The following is a 24,860-nucleotide window of genomic DNA, read 5'->3' on the forward strand; positions in this document are numbered from 1 at the left end:
AAGCTTCCTCATTATCTTCCGTATGTCAAATAAGAAGGCTCGAGCAAATATTCTGTAGACCGGAATCAATGGAGTGAGACAAAAACTGACACCACACTTCCCTAATCAAAATATGCTTTTTTTTTCGATTTTTGAGAAATGCTCAAAATCAATGGTGTCACCAGCGAAGATTTTTCCTAAAAGAAATGTTTTAAAAAAAGTTTTTTCACTCTTGTTATTGACTTGCTCAAGTCCTCTCTGTATTTTAAGCTGCTCGGCCTACAAATCTTCTTATTAACTGGAGTATTTGTCAATGTTTGTTGAACTATATTATTTGCCAGTGATTATATCTTGGAAATAGAGAGCAAACTTTGTCAAACAGTAAATCTCAGATATCCACACTCCAGGTAGATATATAAATAAACCCTGAGCCTCAAGACTGGGCCAGTGTACCCAGGTGTCAGCTACTGGTAGTCACACAGGTGATGTAACATTGTCACAGAGGTGTAAGTATAAATAGTTGGACTTCTTTTTCAGGCATCAGAAACAGCCAAGTATAGTTACTTACTTGTTTACATTCTTTGAGGCACCAGACTAAAAGACAAGGGAGGTGCGCGCCGGCTCCTAACTGAAAATCCGTTATTGAATTTAACGGCAAAGCGACATCAGTAATGCGAAGAAGCCTGTAAGAGTGTCATGGCGTTGACATCTTGATTTGTATCCTGTCTGTGTCGTCCAGTGATATGAATCCTGTCTGTGGCGTCCAGTGATTTGTATCCTGACTGTGCCGTCCAGTGATATGTATCCTGCCTGTGCCGTCCAGTGATATGTATCCTGTCTGTGTCGTCCAGTGATATGTATCCTGCCTGTGCCGTCCAGTGATATGTATCCTGCCTGTGCCGTCCAGTGATATGTATCCTGCCTTCTGCCGTCCAGTGATATGTATCCTGCCTGTGCCGTCCAGTGATATGTATCCTGCCTGTGCCGTCCAGGATCCTAAAGGCTCAAACATTCGCGTTCTTTTGTTAAGACATCCCATAATTCCCAGCATGCACCCACAAATCTCAATGTAAAAATCACCTTTGACAGTTTGTAACAGAACTTGATTATTTCAAGTGTCTCTCACACACTCATGTTGGAATAACGCAACAGGTGGCGCTATGCCGGGCGTGGCTTCCGGTGAGGGAGGTCAGTCTCTGACGACCGCTTACTTTGACGCCGACGATGGTCTGTCCACGACGTCTGCTGCTGACGACGTCGACGCTTTCCAGCCGTGGAACGACCCGCACAATGTCATCAGCTTCCAGACTTACCTGCTCATCGTCACTGTCACCAACACTGTCGTCTACCCATCCCTCTTCCTCGTCGGCTTCCCCACCAACGTGGTCAGTGGCGTGGTCTTCTGGAAACAAGGTCTCAAGGACCGCATGAACCTCTGCCTCTTCGTCTTGGCCGTGGTGGACACGGCCTACCTCACCGTGCTCATGGCGCAGGCTGCCAGCTCCTTCGTTACCTTCGTCAACGACGCCATCGGGTCCGAATACGACGCCTACAGCCTGGTCTTCTGCTTGGGGGTGGGGTGGGGCTTGAAAACGGCTTCCGGTTGCATCAGCATGGTAGTGGCAGGCGAGAGATGCGTGTGCGTGGCCCTACCGCTGCGCGCCGATTCCTTGATGAAGACGCGAACGATGGCGGCGATATTGGTCGTCATCGTCGTTGTCACGCAAGTAGCCTACGTCATCCAACCCCTCGCCTACATCATCGTGCGCGTGACGGACGAGAGCGCCGGCGACGGCGTCCGCTGGAACATCGTCACCTCCGATCTGTTCTCACGGCATCAGGTCCTCGTCAACTTCCTTCTCGTCATCCTCTTGCCATGCATCGTTCCTCTCATCACCTTCGTCGTGATGGTAATCAGCACGGCCATCACGGTGGACAAGCTCAGGACGGCCATGGAGTGGCGCGAGCAGAATTGCCAAGTGAGCCATGAGAGCTCAGCCGGTAAGGCGACCGACAGAAGGAAGGTCCAGCAGGTGGCGCTGACCAAGATGCTCGTCCTCCTGTCCTGCGTTCACATCGTGTTCACAGTGCCTCTCATGGCAGTCACCTTCACGCGGCTGGTGGTCCCAGACTTTTCTCCAACGGCCGCAACGCCAACATCTGCATCGCCGCCCACATTTTGGGGACTGTCTTCAGCGCCGTCAACAGCAGTGTCAACTTCTTCGTTTATTATCAACGGTCATCGAAATTTCGGTCGGTAATGAAAATTCGTGCTGTTTCTCCTGCTTCTGGCCCCAGAAATAGGAAGGACAGAAAAGACTCAGAGAAAAGTACATTTACTCAGTGTCTTTAGATGGCGACATCGGAGTATTCACTCCTCATATAAAGGGCGATGGTGTATTGTTTTATTTCTTAAAATCTGTTTGTTGGTTCCCCGGTTTCAATAGAACTAAATGCTTTCGAACAAAAGCACCACCATAAATAACATGAAGTCTGCAATCAAACGAAAACTCGAAAACCTCAGTTCATGATCGAGTGAACTTGCTATCGCTGAGTGCTACTCAAACAACAGAAACAGCATCTGAACATGGTCAGTACCACATACTCTCTAAACATTCAAAATATTACTGTTTTCATTCTGGGCTTCCGGTTGTTGTTTTTTTTAAATAGGGAGAATGTCGAGAGAAACATGGCTCTTCGCAGTGATGATGATTTACTCAAAGTACAGGGTTAGTCAAAATTGTGTTAATACTACTAATGGATTATTTTCTTCATTTAACTGTTAAAATAATTTTGACTAAGCTGTCTTACTGGGGCGTATTTCTGCGGCAAAGACCATTTGAAGAGATTCTGTATTTCACTGTTGCGTGTGATTCTTGTTTTAAAAATGTAAGAAGAGTTACTGCAATGAGGGCATTTTTTAAAGGTAAGAAAATAATATATGTGTGCACAACAGGAAAGCATAAATAAGATTATATTTTATGTATTTCAGTGCTGCTTTCTGTATATCACAGAGAAGTGGATAGGGCGCTAGTCCAAGCATCACGCGCACAAGTGTTGGGTCCTGTCTGGTGTCCGTGGTTTGGTAGCCTTATAGGCCAAATATTCCCCCCGAATTGACCCAGCTGTCGAGAATGAAACTGCATAGAAGGTCGAAGAAGTTAAGGCAGAAAGGAAGAGAAAACTGGCCCCGCCCTCACAAAATGCTGGCCCCGAGAAAATTGTGGTGTTTAACCCCTCTGTCACCAACGATCGAGAAAGGTTAGGGGACGAAATTTACCTATCTGTGTCATGGTAATATATATATATTGCTAATGTTGACCTATAAATAACGTTGACAGTATTATTGTAGTTATTTGGCTTTATACTAGTCGTGAAGTAACTCGTTGGCTGCCGAAAAGGCCAAGAAGTCTCTGCTTGTATATTGATGCGATTTACATGTAAAAAATAAGGCTAAAGTCCCACTGCCAAGCCTAGTAGGACAGTAAGCGGTTCACTGTGTCTAAGGCACGGCTGGAGAAGTCTTCTAGTCTTTTCCTTCCGTCGCTATTATCTCGCCTGGTAAATCAGGCATCCACTTCTTCTGTGATGCTGCTGGGTGCGAGAGGTTTTCTTACCGAACTTACCGCAGGTTTTGAACAGAATAACAGTATTTTTAAAGTAATTCTGAGGCGGCTTTTGTTATAAAAATGTAACAGATTAGAATAATGTAATGGCAATAATAATATATTGTTACCTATAGTATTATATTATTAAGGACTTGGTCTAAACAGATAATTTCTATGCCAAGGACTTGCATGTTTTCACCACGAAACACCCCGAGGATGAAACATAATAGGACCTAAACTGTGATTTAATAATTTAACTACCGTGTTAGCCAACGGAAATCAAATTCGCTCGAAGTGACAAGGTCATTATCTCAGTAGAAAAAAGAATTCTACCTCAGTAAATGGGGCATGTGCCCTCGTCGAATCGATTTTCTCACTCGTTTTCCGTGAGAAGAACATCAAATTATTCTTTGTACTATTCGTGGAGTCATTAAAACCTCACATCTTACACATGTTCATATTGCAGACTTGAGTATGTTCGCCATAATGAGTACGACATAGTATTCTGGAAGTAATTTTGCAAGAGTCTCTGTACATTTTTCTCCATTTTTTAAAAAACTGTTAGTGAAAACGCCCTGACGACAATTAGAGGGGTACTGAAGGGGTAAGGATGGCCACCCGAGCGCCAAAACAAATGGTCCCCCACTTAAAAATATTGCCTATTTTCTCCGTTTATCTCCTTTTTTCATCATTCTTTGCTTTTATTCTTGATTCTCTTTCATCAAGATGTTAAATAATTTTCTGCACTTTCAAATTCGTGGTTTGAGCTTCACTCACTGCCACAAAGGTTCGCAAGATTAAGCAGAGAAGTCGGGCGTCTGTCGAATGAGAACTAAGCAACAAGTTCACATCGGTGTTTACAGCCAGGGTTTAAGCAAAGACAAGGACTTACATCTGTCCATGGTTACATGTTAAAGTAAATCAGTAAGATTTGCTCATTTGCTCACCTACACTCCCACGCTAGGCTACAAGCAGGCAACAACCAGTCATCATTTTCTGTTTTCTTATCCGTCCAGACAGGATAGTCTTCACGTTTGCTGTTTAGACTTTGGTCAATAAACAATGGCACTGCTGCTACGGTCGTCTTTCGTGGGACGAAAGCAATAATTTTAAAATTAATTTTTATAGAACAGCAACAACAACAATAATAATAAAAGAAAATATCCGAAGTGACAAAGCACTGATTTCAGTGTTTCGTTAACTATCATCGATATAATAGTGTCTGATGTAGAGGACTTATTTATTTGATATGGGAGTAAGGAAGATGAAGGGAAGGGATCAGTGTACCTGATGATTGGCAAGAGAAGATGTGGAGCTAATCACTTACACTTTCCCCATTAGCATGTGCATAGCGCTGAGAAAAGCCCTGGCGTGTTTCTGTCAGAGGAAAATCGAGACCAGCTGTCCCATGCTTGGCCAGTGCATGGCGGATTTGTCTTCATCAACGACAGGGAGGCGGGGCGGAGGTTCCAGCAGCTGAGCATCAGCTCGCGTGGTACCGAGCCCCTGGGGATCGCGTCCCGCCCCAGACTCGCCGGTTAATTTTCCGCCATCGATAGCAGCCGACACATTGGTTGTCCGCCTCGGCCTACCTCGGACGTCATTAGCACCAGTCTCTCGGTTGCTATAGAAACCATGGGAGCTTAGAACTGGTAATTTCGTCAGGTGCGAGAAAGCGCAGTTACATGTGGTTCGCACTTCTTGAAGAATTCACGGCTGTCCATTGTCAGTCAGTGTGAAAATCAACATTTTGTTCGCTTCCATAATATTCTTTGCAAAGGTACTCTAGTAACAACAAATAGGGTGTCTTCCTAGATGTCCGTTACATGCATATATATTTATACTGACATGATACTTTGACTGATCCTAAGTAGCGAGTGGTTATGCTGGTCTGTTAGTTCCGGACTGAGAGCTGGATTGACTTAGTTGCTGACAGAGGTCTGTACTGAGGCCTCCATCCACCACCCAGCTACCCTAGGGTGTTAGAGACTTTTTCTAAAAATGTCTTATGAGCGCTTGTACAGTAATTGTTACTACAAGGTATCCACGGCTTGTGTCTCAGCAGACATCGGTGGTCGTGTTGTATCTGATTCCTTTTCTTAGGCTTATAATTTGTTTGGACCATTCCTTGCAATTCTGTACACGACATCATTCTTTAAGTGCCAAAGCTTTATGCAGCTCAGTGAAATGACCTGATGGTCCTTCTTTTACCCAAAACATATTGTCGAATCTATTGGTGAATTAAGTTATTTTTAAAAAGTGACCACAAAAACTAATATTCGATGATAAGTTATTAAAACGCACAGTTGCACCCTCCGCTACGAAGTTCCCAACACCAGTGACTCGTGCACAGAGCTAAAATGTAAACTGAAAATGACAAAACTGCGAAAAAGACTTTGCTGAAGGCATTTTCATTTTTTGTGATGGAGGGGATGGAAATGGGTTCTTCAGTTTCGTTATCAAAATGTTTCCTCGACAAAATCATTATCGGATACTTTCAACAGACTTCGTTCAGTCACGTCCGCAAAGTGTATTAAGCGAACAGACGAAATGAAACCGGAAGGTGCAGAGACCTATCGTACCATAAAAGGATAGCACAATAATATGTATGTCTATCTCACTTGCACATGGTGAAATGTGCTCTATGAATTATTATTATTAGTAGCAGTAGTAACTGTAGAAGATGCACCATAAAAGGATAACACCATATCATATATATGTGCGTCTATCTCGGTGTTTTTTGCATTCGTTTTGCCTTGAATTCGTTGCATTCCTCATACTTTCTTCTCATATTAACAACTTCTAACCCTATTTGCATGTATGCACATACGTATCTGTATGTGATTGGAGAATAATAAACACCACAATATTTGTGTGCTTGTGGTTGGCGAAGCCTGGGCTGTGGGTGGACAGAGCAAAGCAGACTTTGAGACTGCTGGCTTTGTTACTCGGAAAGTCGGTGACATCGCTTACATCGTCAGATCAGGTTCTACAAACTAAGAGAATATAGACTATAAGGGTTAAGCTTCTATCATTTCACTTTACTTATCTGTTGTCGGGTAACCGTAGGACTCCAGTCCTCGTAAAGATGGCGGATATCTGTTGAAAACAGAGCGCCGCTGAACTTTCGAGCAACCGGAACAAGTCGGTTACAAACTCCGATTGGCCGCTTCGCTGTGATGACGTAGATAACGGAGAAAACGCTAGACGCCCTGTCCTCTGGCTTGAAGCTTGTCAATGGCGCGATAAGGGGAACATTTATCGTAAAAAGAGGAGCAAAGGTTGGCACACAAAATATAAATATCCGTGGTTTGCACTTTACTTCTGGCCTGGTGTACACAAGTCTTTCAAGACAAGAAGATCAAGGGTGGGGCAGGTTACTGGTCTCTGTGTCAATCTTTTGAGAAGCTAGTGAAGGGAAGGGAGGGGACGAGAAGATGGGGGATTTCATCTGCCGTTTTTTTTTTTAATGAAGAAACACTCTCCATATCCAATGATCATATATAATGCACCACTAGTTCATTCTACTGTTAACTTAAAAGAATGTAAAGGTTCTACGATTCTGTGCTTGTAGAAATCCTCTACCATGCTGACAACTGCTGCACTACAGCTGACCTCCCAGAATCTCTGGTCTGCTGCTCTGAACGTTTGGCATTTGACCCCGCCATCGTCCTATTTGCTCGCCTCCTCTGACCTTTCGCAGCGAGATCGAACCCAGGTCCTTGCCCTGGCGATGGCCAGTTGTTTATTTAGACTTGGGGCTGCACGTGCGGATCGGCTGCTTCGAGAAAGAGAATACTTCGCGAATATCTTGAGGTAGAGATGGGGGAGAGCAGAGATTTACTGTTCTATAAACGTCTGTTTATACTAGGAAGTCTTTGAGCCTGATAAACTTGAGTTTACGCAAAAAGTGCATGTTCGCAATTGTGTACGATAAACGTTTGTTCAGTCAAAAATAAACCCTATTTCTAAATATCATGATTTTATTTTTAACACTGAATGTGTTTACAAGCTCCGACTTAACCTTTATCTAGTCAAAAACGCAAATCAAAATGTCGGGATTTGTGTACAATAAACACGTGTATACATAATAAACATGCATGCAAACATATAAAACTGATGTATTCTCTTTGTGTAAACAGATTTTATGGGCAGGGTACAGTCGTGACGCACACAGTACACAAGAACATGTGGTACGCAGTGGCGTAGGAACCAGGGGGGCAGCGGGGGCAGCCGCCCCCCCAAGGAAAATACAGGGGGGGCAGGAATATCCTTTTGCCCCCCCAATATTTGAGACGTAATTCTCACAAAGAGCAAAGAACTGAAGAAAGGTAGGGGAACGTAGAGAGGAGACGGTCATCACCGTCACAAAAGCGGGCCCTGAGGCAAGTGGAGGCTCTAACACACTCTGACGATCAGATCGGGGACAGTCCGTTGGTACTGTTTGCCATGCTAATTGCAGGCTTGTGTTGAAGCCTGAGCGAAGAAAGCAGCCGGACAGTACATCGGTACATTGAGTGTGGTCTCCTCCCCCCCTGCCCCATAATGCGACGCCTTTTCTTTGGCGGTTTTCGTTTGACCAACATAAAACATCCCCCACCTATCGCTGTCACCCTAAAATTATCTGCTATCGCTTACAACCAAAGGGGCCGCACTGGCCATGGGGAACACAGAAAGCCAGTAACGAATTAGTTGCATACCAATACCCCAGTCTTGCCGATCAGACAGGAACCCTTACACTTTGTGAAAAGCTAGCGAAGCACGAGGACTTCCATCTTACTAGACACCAACGGTTTAGTGCGAACTGACGGCTTTGACTTTACCTAAGTAAGGCAAAGACTCCGAGTCCCTATATTGATAGTTTTCTTTAGAGACAGAGAGACTGGTGTTATTGCTATCTACGACTCAGGGGGAAGTGCATATGTAACATTTCTAAAACTACACAAGGGCACTCTTTTATCATCAACGACTGTGGCTGGTACTCAACATAAGTTATCTGTGTTATACTGTTTGGTTTGTATATATGTGTCCGTGTTTTGGTAGATGGCCATAGAACGTGTCGCATCGCTGGCTCAGCACCGTCGGGTAGCGGAGCGAGGAAGGGGTGGCCCTGCGGCCATTCCCACCCTAGTTTCGTCCCCTGGCCACAATGGTCTGGCCAGTTTATGGCCCTTAATTATAGGGTAGCCTTGCGTCCCTTCCTCTCTGGTCTCTTTGATTCTCTTTGGGGTGGATGGGGCTATTTTCCCAGGGTGTGCGGACACCAAGTTCAGGTATAGGGCTGTGTCTCTTTGTAACGTGTATTATCTTGCGGACGCTGGTCCCTGTGGGTAGGGAAAGGTTCTGGAGGTTTCTCGAAGCCTATAGAAACCTGCCACACAGGACTGGGAGGACGGCGGGGCGGAAGAGGAGTTTTTGCGGTGGTGGAGAGACCTGTGCCCGTCTCTGGGAGTAGTCGGGGGTTTGCCACGTGCTGTGTGGACTGTCGCTGGAACTGGCATGGTGTCTAGAAGAGGGTTCCAGCAACCAGCGTATTTTCCCCGCGTTTGTTGTGAGATAGAACAAAGCGTGTCACGAGCCGCTGGGTGAGTAGGCTTAATTAATCTTTACCTTTGTTTTTCCACGCAGTTTTTTCTTCCTTAAAACAAACAAAAACATACCTGAGAAGTTCCATGACACAAACGCGCTTGAATAACTGTCTCATTATGCGTGTATTTAAGAGTGGGTTGATCTGCTTAATCTGGACGAGATTGCAATGGAGTTCATTAATAGAAATCACCGAAGACGCAGTTTTTTTGGCACACTGACTTGCCAACCTTGATTAATATGATTTATATGATTATAACGTTTATCACATTTCTTGTGAATGGCGTTAGCCGGGGAGTCATTCTTTAATTTGTTTTTTCTTATTTAATGCTGCTATGCCTTTTAACAATAAAGCAGCGTGTTGTGATACTACCCCCCCCCCAATCCTTTTTTACGTAATGTGCGAGTGCGAACGCCGCTCACTGTCAGCAGGGAGTTTGCCCCCCCAACGCCGAACATCTTCCTACGCCACTGGTACGCGGTACACACCCACAGATGCTTATCGTGCGCAACATCTCAACTCGAGGGAATGTTTTGGAGTTCAAAGCTCAGTGTTGTCGACAGCGCTTTGAGCGCTTACCGGTCTGTATAATCTGCCTCTCTCCCATCTTGTCTCTACACAACCCCGCACCCAGCTCTAAGGGAAACAGGCTAAACCACTGAGCTATTTTGGTTCTCCGTTTGCCAAGTTTCGTCGAGGCAGACGCGGTCACATTATCGATAATCCCACGCATCAAAGAGGCCCCTAAAGACCACGAAGACTGTCTGGTGGAGGTAGGTTGGACTAACACGACGAACGGCGGATGGAGGTGGTCGGGACAAGGCGAGGGAACTAGAGGGTACAGACGCCAGGAATTGTCCTCTCAGCATTGAATAAACCGTTTTTAGCAGACCAGCAGATATTCACCTGAGGGTTCATATTCTGTGTGCAGACAGAAAAACTGAGCCGCTGCTGTGGCTCTTGGTACAATTCTTGCGTCACACTAGCTGTACTCGATAAAAGCCCTTCTTAAGGTAACATATATGGATGAACGTTTGACCTAGCTTCTGTATAACCGCCATGTAAAATCTTCACACTCATCCACATAATCCCGATAAGTTATTTCTCAGGAGGGCTGAGCTTGCATGCCCTGATAAGTACTTTCGTCATTGTGTAACGGATAATGGTATTTCTTCGAGCATTGCATGAGCAACTTATTGTTTCTTACTCTTCAGTCAAGTGTCCACTGTAACAATATCGTGAAATACTGGGTTCGTATCTTGCCCGTGTAACATGTATTTTTCTCTGAAAGTGGCACCTGTTCGCAGGGTTGACCATCAGGGGCTGTAGTTAGGAGCAAGTTGTTTCCCCAGAGTAGCATGAGAAGCTCATAGTTAAAATACGATGTCCAGACCCCATACTTTCGTTTCTCTACCACAGGGCATCGTTGCTCCCGTTTAATAACTATGATCCCAGGAGTAAAACTGCATCTGTGAGGTTTTGGACACCGCTTAAAAACTTTGGAAACAACTTCATCGCTACGGCCTATGGAGTTTGTTTCCTTCCTCTGCCCTCCATTCCTTATGAGGTGGAAGCAGTTTCAATTAATTCAACTCATGAATAAGGATGCCAATCTTAGTTTGATCTTTCGATGGAAATTTAAGCTGTTGTCATCATAATTATTGGGCTGTGTAGGTAAGAATTTGTGCAAATAGTTTTACATGTATTCAAACACAGAACAAAATTTAAATTTTGCCATATTTTCTTTATGTCATTTGCATCCCATTTTTATGATACATTTATTTAACACCAACAGTTTTACCTCCAATCAGAATTTACAACGCCATGCAAATTATTCACACCCTTCAAGAATTAAAAAAAAAACTGCAACTTTTTATGTTTTAAATTTGCCAAATGCATGTAGGTAAAAGTGTATTTAGTTATTCTTTGTGTGTCTGCCTCTCTCAAATGCGTCCACAAAGGATGAACATGTGCAAAGGAACACACTAACAAACTTTGTGAAAATAGTTGACACGATTACACAAACTTTACAGACTACAGCAAAGATCAAGTAATAGTCCCAGCAGAACAGAAAGGACTGTTATGACTAACAATATAAATTAACATATACATGTAATTGCTCAGCATATTAGGAATGGTAGCAAAAACATGCTTTCTTCTGGGAAAATAAGAGGAAGAAAAAAAACTCATGTATTTACAAGTAATTAACACATTTCAGTAAATTAAAAAGAAATTGTCCTACTTTCTTGAAAAATGGTTTCTGTACAATGCTTTACTATTCTTTCTAAGTTTCTTAGCCCCAATTATAATTTGTGAAAAAAAAACCCCCCTCTTGTACAACAAACAAGGTAAAGGAACAAGCTGCAAATACTCCATCCCATAATCCCAACCTTACATTGCCACTATATGGAAGACATGATTCCCAAAACAGGATCAAATGCATTCATTGGATGGATACAGATGTAAGCACTGAATACACTCGGAATGACACGCTCACTTTATTTAGCATCCATACAGCATAACACCAATCAACTACCCATCCACACACATCAAATAGCATTTAATATCATGGTCCACATAACAGTATTATTACCGAACCCTCTCAAACTGCTGTACTCCTTGAAAGTAAAAATATAACAGGCCCAGTGAGGAGCACAAAACAGAATAAAGAACATGCTCAAAAGCAGTTCACCTAACTTTAGCTTACTACAGTTTTTGACACAGAAAGGTAAAACTACAGAATAAAAGTGTAGAAAAAAAAAACAGCAGCTGGCTCAGAAAGGAATTCCCACTTGCTGTACAAAAGACCCAAGATCTATCGTTTTCTCTAAATATGTCTATTTTTACCCTCGAGAACTTCACATGAAAAATATTACATATCAACAATCACGTGAGGGTAGTTTTACCATTATCTCATGCATTTCCCACAATCTTATCAATCTGTGTATATGTGAGGAGCCAGGAAGAAAGTGAAAAAAAAGAGAGAGGACATGTCCACACAGATGTATTATGATTGTGAATGTGTATTGAGGGTAAGAACTTAACTATAAATATGTTAACAATAATAGCAATGTCAGGTTTTTTTTTTCAGCTCCTAGTATGTGAAATGATAAGCCACCCAATGATAAAGTAGAAGAGAAAGAGTGGATACATTGCTAAAGCTTTGCGGCCACTGGGCTGACTGTCAGACAGGAAAGCTGTAGATGCTGTCAGGAAAAGATAACACAAGTGAAGCTGGTTATTTATCAAAAGAGACATAAATCATAAATTCAATGACTGGCAAGTGCAAAAATTTGATAAAAAAAGCTTGTGACAAATTAATTAGATAAAATAAATAGATAAAAGAACAAACATAATTACTTTATATAAACTATAAACTATGCTTGCAAGAAAATGACAGAATACACAAAATGTACAAGTCACCTTTCCCAAGTTTGAAGCCCTTACTTTTTGAAAATCTGCTGGTGAAAAATGTTATGCTCACGTAAGCTTAAGATCAGATCAGTTGCAATATCTGTTATTTCCTTTCTCTGGTCAGAGTTCTATAAAATGATGGCGTTAACATCTTACCAAATGTCGACCAGCCAAAGCCAGCCAGGACAGCTAAGAAACGGATAACGAAGAGGATAGTTGTCTGTGTGGCTGCAGCCAGTATGATGCGACAGATAATAAGTGCTATGGCCAGTGGACAGACACAATATCCCAGAACACACACACTCTGGAAAAATGAGCTGAAACATACATCATCCACTGAAATCAATGTTTGGGCTTCATGCTCACATAAAAAGATGTATATACGTAGATAACTTCAAAATATGTAAATGATGTAGATATTAGATATCTGTACAAAACAGCTGTTGTGGATGCGTGTTAATATGGAAAGATGACTTCAACCACATATTTACATGATATTAAATATATGCATATAAATTTGTTGTTGTTCACAACTTTGCACTATTTATAGTAGCAAAAGCCTGAAATTAATAAAATTAACAACAAAAATTAATTAGTTTAAATTTATAATACATGTTTTCTTTCTGCTCTGTGCCCACTTTGCTCTACCATGATCTCAACAATAAGAGCACTAATGGAAATAGTTTTTCAAGAATTATGAAAGATTTCATAATTTTACTGAAGATACAAAGACATTTAAAAGTTCTGCAAAATAATTAGCTAGATTAGCCTGGTTGTTGAATCAGTGCACAAAGCAGTCTTTTTCAACCTATGCATTACATTAAAACTACTGGTGAAAAAAAAAACAACTGCAAAAGAAACAAGTAAAATGCATCATTAATGTTTACTTTTTTAGGTCTAACTTTTAAAGCTATTTCTTTGTAAGATACGAAACACTCTTACATGCTTCCACCCAAGAGTTTGCAGTTGAGGGTAACAACAGCTGCACCAACCCAGTAAATGACAAAGACTTCAGCAAACTGTGGACCGCCATCACTTTTGTTTATCTGATCCAGTTCATTTGTGGATCCTTGCAGCATCCTGTGGAGCCAGATAAGCACTGTCAAAGACATCACTGAACTCAAATACAGTGACAACATAGAGCATTTAGACAGTGAACATGGATTAGATTTTAAAAAAAGGCAAAGTTTTGTCTATTAATGTTGTATGGCACACAAAGTATAAATAATAGAAGATAAACTTTCATCCACAAATTTTACAACCTACTTGTGTGAATACTACTTTTCCTTATAGGAAAAAGCATCACTAGATACAGGTATGCAGAGAGGGGAAAGGTATTTATTGTAGCCACTGCCATGCTCAAATATTTCAAATCTGATCCCTTGGCTACAATGGAGATTAGCATGTGCACAGCAAACTAGTCAGTAAAGTTTCAAAGTTTTAGAAATAGCCCAGAAATGCACAATGCCTCAACAAACAAAATCAATATTAGCACACATTTCTACCAGTCCCAGCCTGGTTGAGAAACCTGCCAATCCCTGAATAAGCACTATCTTAAAACACTAACCACCTTACTAATTTACGTGAGTTTGCCTGCACGCTTTTATGTTCTTTTATGGTGTGGGTAGTAATGGTTGCATACGTTAAGATGTGTCTTATGATCAATGAATGTTTATTGTACAACTATGTGAGACAGTGTAACAAGTCACTATTTATATACTGTGCTTTAAAGAGCTCTTCATCATAATCAATAATGTCAATTACAACTGAAAGAAAGTTCCCCAAAGATACTTACATGGCCATAAAGGTACAAAGAATAAGTGGTCCCCACAGATCCCCTGCAAACGTTTAAAACAGATTTTCATTTCTGTATCACAGATCTTAGTCATAGATGCCAAACAAAAATGTATTTAAAAAGTAAGCAGGCAGTAAAAAAAACTATATGATACCAAATACCAAAAAAAAACCAACCCAAAGCACCCCACTCTTTTGCTACAAACCTAAAAAGCAGAGATTATTCTGGGACCTTCTTTGCTTTGACATATATAGTGACTGTTTCTAATGCTTTCCAGCTTATTTTTTATCAGCAACTAAAACCACTTCCACTTTTCGACTCTCTAGGACCTTCTGTCATCAGCCCTTGATCTTCTGGCTAAAAGCATCCACCTGGCAAACACACCTGCTCATTCAGCTCTACCTTACGTGTTCAGAGACCCAAACTCCTGGCATCATCATATTTCTGTCAGTGATAGTGATAGGTCACAGTCACAAATGCTTCACAAAATTGAGAGCTAGTAGGTGGCTAACACATAAATGATTTGAAAGCTATCTGATCATTATATCAATTAAATGTGTGATTTCAAACCAGTGCAGTGAATATGATCGATTATTTTTGGGAAAGTCATAGATGTTAAGCATACATAAACATGCATTGGCTCTTAGACTATGTATGCTTCTGTGAAATTTTGCAGGAATCCTGCAAGGACACATCCCAGAATAATCTGTGTAGAAGTAAAACAATTAGAGTTTCTAGCAAGTTAAGAGAACATAGCTGCAGTGGTTATTTTATTTCATCAATGCAATCTGTATTTTAGTCAGAGTTTGTTGTTTTTTTGGGGGGTGGGTGGGTGGGTGGGGGAGCCCCTGAAAAAAGGACACAGATATGATCTCAATTCTAACAAATAATTTCATAGGTCTCAGCCAACACAAGAGTGTTGAGCACATACCGACGAGACATTGCCAAATCACTGAGCTTACTTTTGTGATGTCAAGGAAAATTATGGTGACAACTGCAATTTTTAAAGGATTTATCATCTGAATAAACAGAGCTTGGAAATTGGCATCTTAAGATGATTAAACCCATTATTTAAAAATCATTGGTTAGCCTTTGACTTTTTTAATCATATAATACTATGATTAGCAAACTGACATTCACGAAGCAGCAGTTTGCTCTGCTTTGGATAAAGCACGTGATAAAACTTGAATCCCACAGCCTTCAGGTCCCTCATCTGCAACATTTTTCATAAGATATGTATTTAATTATGGCTGACAATATTTCATAGTACAGGTAGTCCTCGACTTACGATGGGGATCCGTTCTTAACTAAACCGAATTTCGACGTAAGTCGGATCATACGTTCATACAGCACTGTGTACAGTCTCCAGTACGTTTAATAATGAAATACACTGTAAGTACAGCGCATTGAGCGTTTCTCCATGATACGGTTTTGCGCGTTATAAGTAAGTTGTAGCAGTATAAACAGTGTAGGTTAGGCAGATGTTTCCAAAACAACCTGTCTCAACTATATATATACTGCATTAAATTGGCACGATAATTGACCACGACGATGTAACTCTCATAACCGAGGAGTATATGTTTTCTCTCTCTCTAGTTTGAAGTATGTTACTGACATTAAACATGACATAAAAAACTGATATTAAAATTTTATATTTAAAATAAATTTATTGTACCAACACATTGAAGTTACCACAACACTACACAGCAAGACTATTTGGTTTTCACATTTTTTTCCAAAGCAGCAAAATAAAGGGGAAAGCACTAACTGGTCCGATACCCATGCGATGGCATACTTTCCCCAGCTGACACAGCTATGAAATGGGCACCTTGACTCCGTTGAAAGTTGTGGAAGGTAAGGCAACGAAAGGGATGAGAGGGGCACCACCTTCGCAAAAAAGATGGCCTTGAGGTAAGTGATGTATCTGACACTCACACTCCTAAAGACCGTAAGGCTACGGGATTACTTATACTTTTCTTTAGAAAATAAAAATCTAAATAATGGGATACATCAATAAAACTTACGATGGTTTCTCTGACAGGTTCGTCCAGCGTTGAGATCTCATCAGTAGTTTCTGTAACTGGTGCATTGATGTCACCTTCCAAAGGAGCACTCACCTGTATTGGAAAAACACAAGCATCTACTTTGAAATCTCATTATACTTTCTTGCTTTTAATAAAGTTTCAGCAAAAACGTCTATAGGGAACGTTCCAGCTCTAATATTTTGGATACTCTTGCTATATATATGATAACATGGTGGTGAGAACGAAAGAAGATTTCAAAAGAAGTCTTTCTCTTGACAAGGAGCTATCAAGGAGTGTACGATTAACGTAAGCCAATAGTCTAGAGCATAAAGCAAAATCTGAATTAGACCTCAGAATGAAACTCCACGTCAGCCATGATTGATTGTTAGTCGTAGGAACATTAGCTGACTAAGAATTGGACAATTTGGCCTTAAGTTATTTGAGAATAGGAGCCATATCAACTACTTTATCAACAATTAAGTCTTTACATGAATATTTACACACATGATATCAATAATATTTATATATTTTCAATATAGCGTGTAGCTTAAAGTCTGAATGTGTCTGAGTGCTTCAATTCTTATATGTGTAACGATAATTCTCATTTAGTCTACATTGTATGTTTGAATACTATGCATACACGTAACCACTTTCGGCGCCTCATAAACAAGGACAGCGTGTAACTTTAACAAATATGCATTCTTATGCATTTGAATTTTATATCATATCATTAATGATAATTTCTAGATATACCTCAATTGCAGAAGAACTGGACAGCAACAAAGAAAATACAGACATTACTGATGAGAAGCAGACGACATTTCCCGCTACTGAAAAATCAGATGAACATGTGAAGATGAAAGGGAAAATATCTCACCTCGAGCAATGTATCCTTATGCATAACCCGCAGTTACCTTTCGCAGTCGTTCTGTGCCGCGGCTGATTGTATATTATATTTGGTTTAGAATAGAAACAACTTTGTTCGACATGCATGTGGGTGTGGATGATATGGTGTGGTGCAGATGGCAAACAAAACCATGGTCTGGAGTCTTCACGAGCACCGAAGTGTATCTCCGATGTCTTGGGAGTTGCATATGGAAATAAGGGTTACTAAAATTGTAAATGTTATCAATGAAGCATGAATTATTTATCATGTTTAATAGTTTTGATATGCTGTACATCCATATAAAATCCACATTATGCAGTCTCTTTAACCATGGTCGTCAGACAAAAAACTGTTTAACGAACATAGAAAGATGCAACTTAGCGCTGTCAAGTCCATGCAGCGGTTTGGAAATCAGGAGGCACAGTTCAAACTGGTGAATGTTATGCTCACGCAGCTGTTCAAGGTACTTTTTAGCTCTAGTTAATCTTCACAGAATATTGGACAGTTATGTAATGAACTTATATATTTGGCATATAATTGGTTGAGGGAATCCATTTTTTGCACATCTTGAACGGATTTGTAGTAAAATTATGAAAAAAAGAGTTATTTTATAGGCACAAAATGATAGGCAGATGTTGCTTGCCTGCACGAATGTGCCTATATTGTATGAATCAGCAAAATAAACACTATATGTTGATGTCTTTCAGAACCTGCATGATGCTCGGCAGAATTTGACCATGTGGGGGTTTTTGCCTGGTGATGAATTTCCACAAAATGAAACAATCAGAGAAAGTAGGTTGCTTGAAAAAAAAAATTGTTGAACTCAGAGAATCAAATGTACGACAGCTCACTTGCAGACATTCATTGTAAACAGAATTACTTTTACATGCTGACACCTTGTCACATAGTTTGATTCCTTCAATCTGTTTATGTAAGGTGACCAGACGTTTCGGGGGCGAAAGCGGGACACGTGCCGATGATGGTGTCGTCACCTTCAAAAAACGCCGAAAAAAGTGATTTTTAAAGACAACCGGGACATTTGATGGACTTTGCCAAAATCCAGAAAGCGGGACATTGGGCGTCCCGCCCGATATTCAGGCAGGACACGAGGTCAAAAGCGGGACTGTCCCACCAAATGCGGGACGTCTGGTCACCTTAGTTTATGCTTACTTCCTCTCTGGACCAGCAATTTGACTGACATTTTTTTTGTCACCACTGGCCCAAATATTTCCAAATAATACTTCTGAGCTCGTTTGATCCATCTTTATTTTCAAACATTGGGTGAAATAACACACCCAGGAAATATATTCTTTTAGTTTACTTATGGCCTTGGCTGATGTTATAGGCAGATCAGCAGTTGACAATGACCAACTTTATTCGTCCCAGTGGGCAATTTGAACATTGGAGGTGGTCTAGTCACAAAAGTAAAAGTTAGAAATAAAAATAAGAAATAAAGTACATTGCAATGTGCAGCATTAAAGATGTCAACATTGAAAAATATGAGCAGACAAAAAGAAAAAAGTTACGGGCAAATGACAATCATATTTATATAAACCAAACAAAGTTACATCAAGGATATTCATGTGCGCACCTACAACATCACACACACACACATATCACTGCAAATCAGCAGTTGTTTATACCTTGCTCCATGGATAGTCTATTGATCTGTATTTGATTTTACAGGTATGTCAAAGGTTTTTGAAAACACTGCTTTGTTTGGTGACATGGTTCTTCGTATGCCAAAAGCTGTCCATGAGTTTTATGACAGAAATCGTGAGTGGCAACTTTTGCTTGCTTGGAGTTATGGCTTCTGCAATCAGTCGCAAGTCTTTGAGGGTTCCGGCGAAACTCTTCTGAATTTGGTAGGGTTTGGCATTAGCATACATAGTGCATGTTAGTGTAAATGTTCTTTTGATGATTATGTTCCCAACTTTTGCACATTTTTACGTGAAGTGTGCACTAACTGAGATTGATTTGAAAAAAAATTTAGCAGAATAGTGTAGCATAACAAAAATGTTAATTTCAAAGTATGACATATGAAAAGAATAGTTTAGATTTATTTTGTGTTCAAAGGTAGCATTTTGTACAGTTCATACAATGCACAAAAATAATTTAAAAATTACAATTTGCAAAAATTCATATTTTCTGCTCTCTTTGGCAGATTTTGATAAACTGACAGTGTTCTTAGGTTTTCAAGATCAATGTCATAAAATTAGGGCAGTGTATAAAACTTAATATCAGTTCTTAGGTTTCAAGATCTGTGCCATAATATTCTATCAGTCGATAAAAGGAAAAAATCTTGAAATTTTGAGACTCTGGGTGCCTGCTGCCAGGTGAGAACATTTTTTCTTTTGTTATGGTTTTCAGATGGGGCAGGAGGTAAACCTTGTGCCCAAATCTGCAGATTTTGTCAATCCATATGAAGGTGATGTAGATCCTAAGGTGAGTCAAATAACATCTGAAGTCTTTTTTAAATCATTGATTTTGGAGGTCATGAATTCTTCTTGAAAGTCATGTTGCTATTTCTTTATGCATCAGATCTATAAATCTGATTTGCTGCAGCTTTTTATATATCAAAACAGTTAAATGATGCAATATTTATTATTTATTTTTGCAAACATCTGACTGGTAATATTTGATCAGAATGCTGCAAACAGGCTAGAGGCATCATGAAGTGCATCTTCCCTTTAGAGCTGGATTTATGGAAGTCTTTGACAAGAAGGTTACTCATTCAAAATCTGTGAATCTTTCATTTCTTTCTTTCATTTTTTTTTTTTATCTTTTTGATCTTTCAAGAAAATTGAAATTGTTGGAGTTCAAGAAAATTGTTAGCAATTAAGATAATAATTTATTTATCATGTGACATTGATATATCCTTGTGAGTTCTTGTTATTTATTTTGTTTTAAGGAAAAAGTCCCAGTTTCCATTGTTCCCAAGAAGGCAACAAAAGAAAAGGAGAGAAAAAAAATTCCAAGAGGCCCGAGAATGAGCCGAACGGAATTGTAGCATCTTACAAGAGACAACATGGAAAATGTGTTTGTTTGCATGATTGAAACATTTCTTTATGATATCGTTTGATGAAATGACTTGTTCTTGCTGTTAAGCTTGAATCTTATAAAAGAAGAATGATGCACGACAATTTTACATACTTTTCAGTTAAAGGACTTGGTTTATATTTTTGTTCGTAATTTTGACTGATATCCATTAAAATATATAATATATCCATTATAATGCAGTAATTTCACCCGTGATGCAATACTGTAGTACAGGTATCTATGCAAATTATTGTTGATCTTTTTTCACATATATTAATGTTTCAGAATCTTGTGTGTAAGCAAGGTTTTTTCATTGCCAGGCACATTACTAAAATTGGAATGTGAGTGTACTTTAAATACACGTAATGACCACATGATAAAATGGCAAATTGTCAATGCAGCCAACTTATCACTGCCTGTGTGAATGATGATCTTTTTGGCTGTATTGTTTGAAAGTGATTTTAAAAGTCACATTGCTGAAAATAACTGTTTTGTCACAATTAAAATTCATCAGAATAATGCACATATCGAGGAAAAAAGAGCTGTCATTCATGCAATTCATCATACTATGCCTGTACTGGCGGAATGTGATTAATAAGGGTAGGTAGAGGGAAACTCCAAACCCATTTCGTAGTTGCACACATATAAGATGGAAGTTGAATGTGTATGCTGTTATGTAAATAGATAAGGCACATCTATGGTTTGATCGTAGGGAGGGAAAGAAGGAGCATATTTTGTGACAGCTACCCTACTGGTCATTCTTCACTGATTGCTTCCATTTGTCTCAGCAAGTAACGTCATTTCCCTCTATCAAATCGAAATCCATTTTTTTTCCTGCTGAATGGTGAAAGTTCAGCCTTTAATTGACTATGCTTAAAGAAAACTGTCTCTCCTGCCTCTCAGAGGAGAAAAAAAAGTAGAAATTTGCTGTTGTAGGATAAATGAAAAGGATACATTAAAGATAACTCAAATTATTTGTTCAGTAAAGTTATATGTCTATAATTCCAGGTATGCTATGACTAGTATAGCATCAAATTTGATCATAGTTTCTATAACAACATTGATCTGTCTTTTTCTATAGTATATTTTAATGGGTTGTTTCAAATCTATGAATAATGAAAATATCCATTTGGACTTACATCTTTCCTTTGACCTGTTGCTCCACATTAGATAATAAATGCTTTTTGAGCTTCTCGTCATTCCTCTGCCACTAAAAAATGCCCCTTTAACAATTGCATTATATTAATTATATGTCCTTGTCATCTGTTGAATTAATCTTTGAATGTTTAAACTGCCATATGTATTTCATTAGTCAATAGGAATGATTATTCATTAAACATCTACATGTATGATATCTGAACATAAAAATTGAACTGACAGAGTTCTGTTTATGGCTGAAAAAAATGTGTTAATAATTTCCAGAATGGTTCAGACAACAAAGGGCTTAAAAAAAATCAAGTTTTGTAAGGACAAAAGTTCTCTCTTCCTAGTCACTTCCATCTGTAATTTATAAACAAACATGGAGTCCAAAGAGGTATTTTATCATATTGTATGTTGTATGTTGTACTCTGTTCTGAATGCCACTTATAGTTTTGGCCAAACTAATGCTTTGGCAAACCATTTTGGGTGGAAGAATAAGTACTTATTACTTAATTGTGACACTATTTAAATTACTGCCCATTCTGCGACAACAGAAGTTTTTCATTTATTACAACGTTTCCTCTTCTTATGTTCATCACCAAAATAAAAAGAGAATCTTCTTAACTGACATTTCAGTAGGATAATTTCTTGTGTTTGTGGGTGTTTTGCAGTTCATTTTACTGTTTTTGTTGCACCAATTTTACAAAAGAATGCACAGTTATTGTTGATCCGGGCTTCAACCCATCTGGGGTTTTGTTCATTTTTGTTTCTTCATATCAATGGTTCCGTCTGTGGGCTTGCTCACTTGGTGGCACTCATCTTCCATCGGCTTGGCTGTGATTACGTGCACTGGGCCCTGGCCAGTACTTTTACTGTGGAAAGCCCCCACTCTCTGATGCCATGTTAGCAAGCATTAACTTACAGAATGAATCAGTGAAATCCAGCACAAATATAAAGTATCAGCTCCCAGTGACACAACTAACAACGAATGTACATGTAAAATAGTTAATATTATGTTTCGCTGGTTTAGTGCTTCTCACTGATACAGCTTTTGATTAGTGTTACTGCTAGTGGTACCTAGGTAGTGTCAGCATGCATAAATAGCACACTTTATTGATTCACAATGAACATCTAAAAGAAACTTTGGTTGGTTCAGAAGGATTACAGCTCCTAAGTGGGAAGTGCAGGATAGGGGAAAGTTAATAGCATCGTTACTCGCATGACACGTAACAGACCTGACAGTCATTCTTTGACATGTTGGAAGGAACAGGCAGAAACTATAAGCTCCACCAGTAAGTCACACCTTAGAAGAGAATCTTATATCTTAGCAAGAAAGTTTAACAGGAAATGGAATGCAGCATGCTGGGGAACAAAAACTAAAACTCAATAAAACAGCAACAAAAAATCCTCAGTTCTGAGATTAGCTGCTGTTAAAACTGTTCTACAGTAAGCTAACTGAGACTCTTTTTAAAGCATGCCTTCCAAAGCCATCTTAGTCGCTTGAAAACAGCACAATGAGAGGTGTGTGAAGCAACCCCAGATTCACTAGTCTGTTTAACATAAGACGGACTCGTCATGGTCAGACATTTTTCTTTGCGATATTTGGAGCCTTGCGGCTGTCAAAAACTGCTACTCGAGACGAACTCGAGCGCCCACGGTTCAAGACCATGGATCCCCTAATAATAGCAACTGACTTAACCTTCGCTAACTCTGATCTCTTTTAATTTATTGTAAATTCAATTTAACAAATGTGTGAAAGTAATAACACAATATTTTATTTACAAAAACAAATTTATCGTAAAAATGTTATCAGTTTTTCAATAAACAAATATAGTTTTATAAATTCATTTTATGCAATACTTAAACGTTTGGACATTTGTGTATTTTTATGCTTGATAAAGATTAAGTGTTAAATAATAGTTATTTCCCTTACAAGTTTTTTAAAAAAAAGAGTTATGTCCCATAACCCAGGAAAAAAAAAAAAAAGTTTCTTAGGGCTGCTTGTAAGCGTTTATTAGTATGACCTGTCTGCTGACATACACAAGCGTGCACAAACGTTTTGCTTTGCACACATGACTTCCTTAAAGGCTCATCGCTCTGCTGTATGCATGACTACTAATATAATCGCCTTTTCAGAACGTACAAAGCGATGCCATGGCACACACACACACACACGTGCAGCTTGGTTGATATGAAAGAACTGCAGGTCACGAATGACATCCTATATCTATGTGACAAAACGAAGGCCTTAAATAGAGTACACTAGTACGTCTACATACGAGTTTAATCCTTACCACAACCGAACTCGCATGTATATAGATTTAAAAAAAAAACCCTCCTATATTAAAACTATTTTCCCCATAAAAGGAACAGGATTAATGCGTTCCAACCCTCCCACAACACAATTTATGTGTAAATATATACGTAGATACGGTATAATATACAGTACTGTATAGTAAATGTTAATGGCACAATAATATGGATAATAAATAATAAAGAATATGTTATATTTATCAATCTTCCTTGGAGGAGACGAAGACTATCGATAACGGAGGTAGGAAGATGGCGGTGTAGTCGGAGAGCAGACTGGTGCTGTAATGAAACAGCTGATGAGACAACACTATTAACCTGTTTGTAACTTGAAACATTTAGATTTTCACTAAGACTACTTTAAAAACAATTTTTAAACTTTTTTTCACATTTCATAACTTTTTAGTTTAATATAAACTTAAATGCTACGATCCGACTTTATTCATCACTAATTTGTTTTGCCTGTTTGGGCTCACTCTAACCTTCTGAACTATCAGAGCAAGAGTTGCAAAACGTTATAAAGGTTATAAAGACATAAAGGGCCTCGTTCAACTCATCGAAACGCCCAACAGCTCATTGAAGGCACCACTAAATAATCATATACGAGCTTTCTTTCACAACTCGCTTGGAAAACATCATGTGACAATCCTTTCATGCTGTGTCTGTCGATCAGTGGACGGCGCTAATGCAACCTAGCAAGCACTAACAGAGAACTGCAAAATCTTACCAACAGACACCTCAAATGTTGATTGATTCAGCACTGATTAATGTAAGTCAATGTTTTCTTGTTTACTGCTGCTCACTGATCTAGTTTCTCATTATTGTTACTTTTAGTGGTATCTAGATATACTGCCAGCATGCTGGTGCTATTAACATGCACAAATAGCACACTTCATTGATTCTCATCGATGAAAACTCTTTTCACATCCCTTTCTGTGCCAGTGAATGTGAATGAGTCTACACACACGCTTATTTAGCAGGAATACATCTTTTGTACTTATCGGTGGTGCACTGTTGGGGCAGAGGGGTGACTGAAGGGGGAGGAGACCAGAGTACTCCAAATGGCCAGGGGACTGCA

General features: G+C 39.6%; 3 protein-coding genes across 3 annotated transcripts; 2 read left to right on the forward strand and 1 right to left on the reverse strand.

The window, feature by feature from the left end:
• Positions 1-1,139: 1,139 nt before the first annotated feature.
• On the forward strand, positions 1,140-2,240 carry LOC112559673. The gene has a single exon (XM_025231007.1). It carries the CDS (start codon positions 1,140-1,142, stop codon positions 2,238-2,240), a length of 1,101 nt encoding a protein of 366 aa, XP_025086792.1.
• Positions 2,241-10,901: 8,661 nt separating this feature from the next.
• On the reverse strand, positions 10,902-16,821 carry LOC112560021 (protein YIPF6-like). The gene is made up of 7 exons (XM_025231569.1): positions 16,757-16,821; positions 16,408-16,500; positions 15,518-15,596; positions 14,384-14,426; positions 13,531-13,668; positions 12,745-12,905; positions 10,902-12,380 (listed from the first exon to the last, which is right to left on the reverse strand). The coding sequence occupies exons 1-7, from the start codon at positions 16,781-16,783 to the stop codon at positions 12,262-12,264; spliced, it is 660 nt and encodes a 219-aa protein (XP_025087354.1). The 5' UTR covers positions 16,784-16,821; the 3' UTR covers positions 10,902-12,261.
• A 180-nt stretch (positions 16,822-17,001) lies between these two features.
• Positions 17,002-22,102, forward strand: LOC112560020 (coiled-coil domain-containing protein 134-like). Its single transcript, XM_025231568.1, has 6 exons — positions 17,002-17,294; positions 17,635-17,756; positions 18,001-18,085; positions 18,980-19,158; positions 19,664-19,738; positions 20,205-22,102. Exons 1-6 carry the CDS (start codon positions 17,102-17,104, stop codon positions 20,301-20,303), a joined length of 753 nt encoding a protein of 250 aa, XP_025087353.1. The 5' UTR covers positions 17,002-17,101; the 3' UTR covers positions 20,304-22,102.
• Positions 22,103-24,860: the final 2,758 nt, after the last annotated feature.

This window comes from Pomacea canaliculata, linkage group LG3 (genome assembly GCF_003073045.1).
Source record: "Pomacea canaliculata isolate SZHN2017 linkage group LG3, ASM307304v1, whole genome shotgun sequence".
NCBI classification, from domain to species: domain Eukaryota; kingdom Metazoa; phylum Mollusca; class Gastropoda; order Architaenioglossa; family Ampullariidae; genus Pomacea; species Pomacea canaliculata.